The sequence below is a fragment of the Hyalella azteca genome, unplaced genomic scaffold, assembly GCF_000764305.2.
Source record: "Hyalella azteca isolate HAZT.00-mixed unplaced genomic scaffold, Hazt_2.0.2 contig10756, whole genome shotgun sequence".
Lineage (NCBI taxonomy): Eukaryota > Metazoa > Arthropoda > Malacostraca > Amphipoda > Hyalellidae > Hyalella > Hyalella azteca.
The window spans coordinates 2,616-9,097 of record NW_025940779.1 but is presented as its reverse complement, the minus strand read 5'-3'; the positions used below and the strand labels follow the sequence as shown (position 1 = coordinate 9,097).

The 6,482-nt window shown below is 38.8% G+C and overlaps 1 protein-coding gene across 1 annotated transcript; it reads left to right on the top strand.

The window, feature by feature from the left end:
- Positions 1-1,494: 1,494 nt before the first annotated feature.
- Positions 1,495-6,252, top strand: LOC108677532 (UDP-glucosyltransferase 2-like). Its single transcript, XM_018165760.2, has 6 exons — positions 1,495-1,745; positions 1,914-2,144; positions 2,799-2,963; positions 3,221-3,437; positions 3,852-4,071; positions 4,435-6,252. The coding sequence occupies exons 1-6, from the start codon at positions 1,581-1,583 to the stop codon at positions 4,748-4,750; spliced, it is 1,314 nt and encodes a 437-aa protein (XP_018021249.1). The 5' UTR covers positions 1,495-1,580; the 3' UTR covers positions 4,751-6,252.
- The last annotated feature ends 230 nt before the right edge of the window (positions 6,253-6,482 follow it).

Below are 6,482 nucleotides of genomic sequence, written 5' to 3'. Positions count from 1 at the left end.
GTGGCTCTATGTTTTGCTTAAGCTTGCGTTGATAAGTTATTCGCAAATAACTGTTTTAACCCAGATAAAAGAATTTTTGCTGCTAAATAAAATTGTTCCCGATTGCTCTATATTAAGCTTTCGAAATTACTGTGAATTATATTTTGAAAGTATCATTTATAGGGATAATTTTGAGTTCAAGTTTATACTATTAACTTTTACAATAAAATCTTGACACGATATAAATTGAAATGATACCTAGTGGGGCAACGGGCCCATGCATGTCACGGGGCAAAGCGCCCATGTTGGGCTCAATATCCCTCTGTGAAGTCTTGTGTTATACATCATTAGATTTGTCTCAATGAGCTTTTAAAAACTATGACTAGCTTTTTGAATTACAAATTACACTTCATATTGTATTTTTTTTTATTTGCCGCCTCAAGACAGCAGGTTCTAGTTTCTAGTTATGCGTATTTATGACCCCGTATCGAGTTATTGACGCATGCCTTGGCAAAAGTTGATTTCAGCCATCACCAATTTGCCCAAAGCTGATGAGTTTCTATGGTGTTGGCTGAAATCATGATTAAGTACGAATCACATGCACATTATATCTCGATTATTGACAAAACTGGAACGAAGGTTTTCTGATCAAGTAAATATATATTTTCTAGTCAAGGATACATTTTTTCATGTCAATGAGGTATTTTTTATGGCTAGGATATATTTTTTAGGGTCAAGGATATATCTTTTTGTGTCAAGGAAATATTATTTTCACGTCAGTCATAGATCTATTAAGCCAATAATATATATTTTTCTTCATGTTAAGGATATGATTTTTTAAGTTGGGAATGAATGAATGAATGTAATATTTTTAATACCTTTTCCTTATTTTGAAATGTAAAGTGTTGTTTTATCATTTTTAAACAAAAAATATGCAATTGTGGTAGAGGGACCAAGGGTGGGCGCCTTGCCCCAAGCCCATTTTGACATTTATACCAAATAGTGTTTCAGTAAAAATTTAATAACTCTATAGGCGTCTAATTCACATTATACATCCGTCATTAGTTGTAACTTTAAACAAAACAAAGAACCACCTCGTATCAATTGAAACTTCATCAAATTTTTTATTTAAAAAGGGGGGGAGGCCGCTGCCCTATGTTACCCTAAGCGTTTGGCAAGAAATAGTGACATGCCACACCTTTCTAGATGGATAAAATAAGCTTTAATATCTATCACATCTATCTCAAATTAACAATTTTCGTGTTTAATTGAAAATAAGTTCTATAAAGTGAATATCCCTCATGAGTAAGGCTGAATATGTACGACCAAACAGGGAGTTTTATGGAAATGTTGGTGTCGCAGAAGACTTATATCCTAAATAGAAATTGAAAGTGCCTATAGTTCGATTATCAAATAATGTTTATAACCGGAAAATACATTATCATCCGATATATATGATTGTATTTTATAGCTGTTTTTTCGTGTGTAGTAAACGCAACTTGAACTTACAGGTCTCCGTTCTGAGTCACGTCTACCTCAGTCAACGTCATCCTAACGTCTCGTACTACGACTATGAATATGATTTGGACGATTTTTTCAACATGGATCATTTCAGAAATACTTACGAAACTGCAAAATGCGTCCGAGACATCGCTAATTTCACCAGACACTTTGCTACGAAGATCTACGATGACCCGGTCGTGAAAAATATCATTGCCAAAAGGAACGAGTTCGACCTAGTCATCTCTGACCAGTTTGCTTTTTTGGTAAATTTCGAATTAGTTTGAATTATACAAGAATTGGCCGTAATTTTTGTATAAAGCTCATAAATTTGAATTTTTGTGCTATTTTATGTCCGATCGTTAAATGGCTATTCCAGTCATTCTTTTAGAAAATATACAAATGGTCCCAACATATTATTCTCTATTGTGCAGGTTACCTACCCCTTTGCGGTGAATATGACTCACATCTTGTTTACTGCGTCGTATCTCACCCCCTTGATGAGTGCTTACCAGGGTAACGTCTTCAACCCTGCAGCGGTGTCAAACGGCGTCACGGATTACCCTAAACCCTACTCATTCCTAAGCCGAGTCAAGAATATTTTGGTTACCCTTTTCTTCGCCTACATTTGGCTTTGGAGTGTCAGGTCGCCAGCTGAAGAAGCGGTGAGGCAAATTAAACCACGTTTCTTTCAGACTAAGAACTTTAGTTTATGACTAATTTTACAGGAGTTTTTTTTTCTTTGCTTAAATGTGGAAATATTACAACGGGGGACAGTAAAAGAGCATCAAATGCAATTTGAAAATTCTGACTCATCGGGATATAAGTCCCATCTATTCGTTATTTGCTTCCAAATTGAGGACCCAACTAACCCATCACGCTTGACTGTGAATCGCGAGGCTTCTTTTAGTCTTGACTGTAAATACAACCTCGCACTAAAATGTAATGTAAAATACAACCTTGCACTAAAATGTAATGTATTATAAAAACGCCTGCTATCAATGCTCTAGGTCATTCAAGTTCAGTTATGCGTTTAGCGGGTCGTAAATTTGCTACTCCTTTTTTGACCATCGTCTTCCTACTATTTTGGGTGATCACTGAACAATATAGTTTCGAATTTTATTATCTAAATCGGAATTGGCTTTACTTTCAATTTCCTCCATGAAACCAGCCCCCCTCCAAACTTCGGGTATGTGTCGTCTAGACCTTGCGTATTTTTAGCCTAAAGTTTTGACGTCACATACTCTATGCCTTCTTCTCAATATTTTAATTATGATCTAGTCATTTCACTGTACTAACAGTGTGCGTATTATGTGCAGATATCCAAGATCTTCCCAGGCTTGCCTTCTTCCTATGAAGTTGAACGGAACGCAAGTCTAGTATTCTTCCACTCACACCTTGCCCTAGACGGAGCCTTTCCTCTCTTGCCGAACCAAATAATGTTGGGAGGCATGGTAGCTCGTGACCCTGAACCCCTTCCTAAGGCATGGAATGATTAAAGAACCCTAATGATTACCTGTCTGATTGGGTAGCATTCCTAGAATTTCGGAATAGTTATAACATTATTTTAGAAGTATATTAGGCGTAATATTATACCTTCATCATACCGGTATAATTGGGATAATATTGTCCTTGTTATACCGGTGATCAACACCGTCAATAAAGTTTGTCACCATTTTAGATATAAGCAATCTAACCCTACTCTCCACTGGTAAATAAAAAGATTACATTCTTCCTTCAGGATCTGCAGGATTTCTTAGCTGGAGACATCCCTGCGGTTTACATGAGTACGGGAACTTACGTGACAGTCTCAAATTTTCCGGATCAGTTCAAAAATATTTTCATCTCACTGTTTCCGAAGTTGCCATATAAAATTCTTTGGCGCTACCCAAGCGATGAAGTTTTAAACTCCTCAAACCTGATGGTTCGCAATTGGTTCCCACAACAGGATGTTTTAGGTAAGTTAATTTTTCAGGGTAAAGAGAGCCGTCCAGTAGTACGACAGCTCTGAAGCAAGAAGCGAGCTTCGAAAATGAATTCAAAAAGACAAAATTTGCAGAAAGCGGCACTTAATAGAAGGACGTATCACATGTTAACGGGTTCGGTACAGCACAGAAGCTCGTACCGACAACCAATACGATTTCAATTTGCAAATATTCCACGCATACAATCCTTTTACCGTCCGCATAATGACGGTAACTGTTGTTGGCATGCATATGTCTTTTTTCGAAAGAAACTGACGACCATGAATTTATTTGTCGCCATATTTAACTTATGTAATTACGTCGATCACTACATCACACTTTTTGTTTACTGTAGTGCAATATAGTTTATTAAATAATTTCGTTAATTAATAAATTTTATAATTTTAGCCCATCCCAACTTGCGTCTCCACATAAGTCACTGCGGACTGAGTAGCGTGCAAGAGTCGATCTACCACGTAGTGCCCATACTCTGCTTGCCCATCCTGGGTGACAACTTCAAGACCGCACCTTTTGTACAAGACGAAGGGATCGGAATGAGCTTATCTTGGCTTACACTTACTGAACAGACGCTCAACGAGTCCATTCTCTCTATCATCAATGATAACAGGTAAGTTTGTAGATTTTCTATGGTTCATATAAATCTTTAAACTAATAGTTCGCTCATACACTCGCGTCCAAAGGCTCCGTCGTAATGTGAGAAGAAAGACAAAATAAATTCTATGACCTTTTGCAATGACTAGCTGCCAGCATCACTTACTCATCTATACAATGCCTTACTTATTTATATAATGTGTGTGGAGGAGAAGAAGAGGAAAGCAAGGTCATGGGTGAGGGATATTAGGCCAAGTGCTATATATGAGAGAAATAATTAGTGTTAAGAGTAAGATAAGTGTGCACCGCAAAATAAAGTTCAAGGGGAGGTACACTTTTAACTCTTTTAACCCAGTATTGCTTTGACCGAATCTCTCAGGTTCAGAAAACGAATGGAGTTAAAGTCACGCATATTCCGGGACCAGCCGGAGCCCCCTTTGCAGCGCGCCGTATACTGGACGGAGTACGTGGCAAGATATAGGGGAGCGCCGCACCTGCAAGCCAGCAGCCGGAATCTCAGCTGGATCACATACGCCAACTTAGATATTTTGGCCGCACTAGGCTTCTGCATCATCTTCATAGTTTACTGCACCGCTTTGATATCTCGTTACATCTATAAAATGTTCACCGGCAGTGTTAAAAAAATAATGCAATCGGAAAATAAATATTATTACCATAAAGTTGAATACCATTAGTTTTGTGTTATTATGTTTAGTGTCGAACGAAATTTCTTTATGTTTTTTGTCGTCGTGCATTTATTACAACAAAATCGGGCTGTCGTTAAGGCTGATAATGTGTACCTGATGCATGGAATGAAAGCCCGGTAACCTTGTTACGTAATGCAAGCCACACGAGCAAAGAGCTGAAAATTTACAGGCCAATTCCTCTTGCTGACACCAGTAGAAGGATTTTCGGTGCAGTTTTGAATGACAGAATGCAAATATGTATGGAGCGTGAACGATACTTGGTGAGGAGTAGAATGGTTTCAGGTGTGACAGAAGAGCAGAAGAAAACATACTTTGTTGTGAATGAATTGACTGAAAGAATGAAGAGAGATGGAAGGAGAGCCTACTTGGCGTTCATAGAGACAGAAAAAGCACATGATAGGGTCGATAAAAAATTATTGTATGAGGTTTGAAAATTGGTATGAGTGAAAAGTATGTATGGATAGTATATATGTGAATGCTCGAGCGAAATATGGGCCAGGAGATGTGGAAACCGACTGGGTGAAGTGCAAGAGGGGGTTCGACAAGGATGTATCCTGTCTCCACTTCTCTACAGCTTTACACTGAAGGCTGCTTGACTGAGAAGAATGTATGTCAGTATGTGGGAGTGCGTGTCGGAGATGAAGACTAAAAATGCTACTTTATGTAGTTGATGCTGTAATAATGAGTGAAATTGGATTGAACTTCAGAGCATGCTAGACTGTATAACTGAGTATGGCAAAGAATTTAATGTGTGCTTTAGCCCAGAGAAGAGTCAGATGCTAGTTGTTAAACGAACAGCTGATGATGTGGATAGAGTGTGGCATATGGGAGGCAATGTGATTGGGATAACAAATGAGTGCAGATACCTGGGAATGAGTCTTAACCACAAAGGAGGTGAAAAAGCTAAAGCGATGAGTGTAGCAAATAAAATAAGTCATAAGGAATACTGGGAGTTTGCTTGTGGCCGTGATACGTAACGGACGTGCAGTGTCGTGCGCGATCCCGGTTACATTTTGAAGAAATTGTTTAAATAAATTGATGAGACAGAAGGAATAATCATGCTTTGTTAACCGAGTAATACCTAAGAGGAGATACCCAAGATGGAGATATGAAATGCTTTCAACATTACCGAGCAGACCGAAAAGAAGGGAGGAAAATAGGAGGCGTTATAGTCTACCTCAGAAACTCCCTCGCGTCAAAAACAGTTCCCCTGCATTTAGGCTCCAATGGATATGTGTACCATGTTATGCACTTATGCTACACATCTCCAATCTGCAATTATGCATAGCGATCGCCGGGACCAGCCAGAAAAATTCAATGGAACTCTCGAAAGATTAGAAACATAGGTGTCAAATTTGGGCTTCCCCAAATATTTTGGTTGCGGGAGATTTTAACCTTCCACACATACGATGGCCATACTGGGACCGTTTAGGACGACGCAGAGATCAGGGCCCATACTTTCAAAATAGTTAAGAGATCGTAAGTTCATCAGCCAACCATTGACGGCATTTCAAGCAAAATCCACCAATCATAGAAAAGAAAATAGAGCGTAACTACTTACGTTCACTTACCTAATTTTGAAAGTATGGCCCCTGGCCAGAAACCAGGTAACAAAACTACTTCGATTCGCTTGGGAGCACTTGCTAAGTCAACAGGTGCTGGTACGTGCCAAGAAGAGATTCATCGCAGTAACGCCCAGTGTTCTCTCGTGCCAGTTTCC

Coding starts and splice junctions, on each gene's coding strand:
- LOC108677532 (XM_018165760.2), top strand. CDS start 1,581: ATGGATCATTTCAGAAATACTTACGAAACTGCAAAATGCGTCCGAGAC. Junction 1,746..1,913: donor CTGACCAGTTTGCTTTTTTG/GTAAATTTCGAA, acceptor TCTATTGTGCAG/GTTACCTACCCCTTTGCGGT. Junction 4,072..4,434: donor TCTATCATCAATGATAACAG/GTAAGTTTGTAG, acceptor CGAATCTCTCAG/GTTCAGAAAACGAATGGAGT.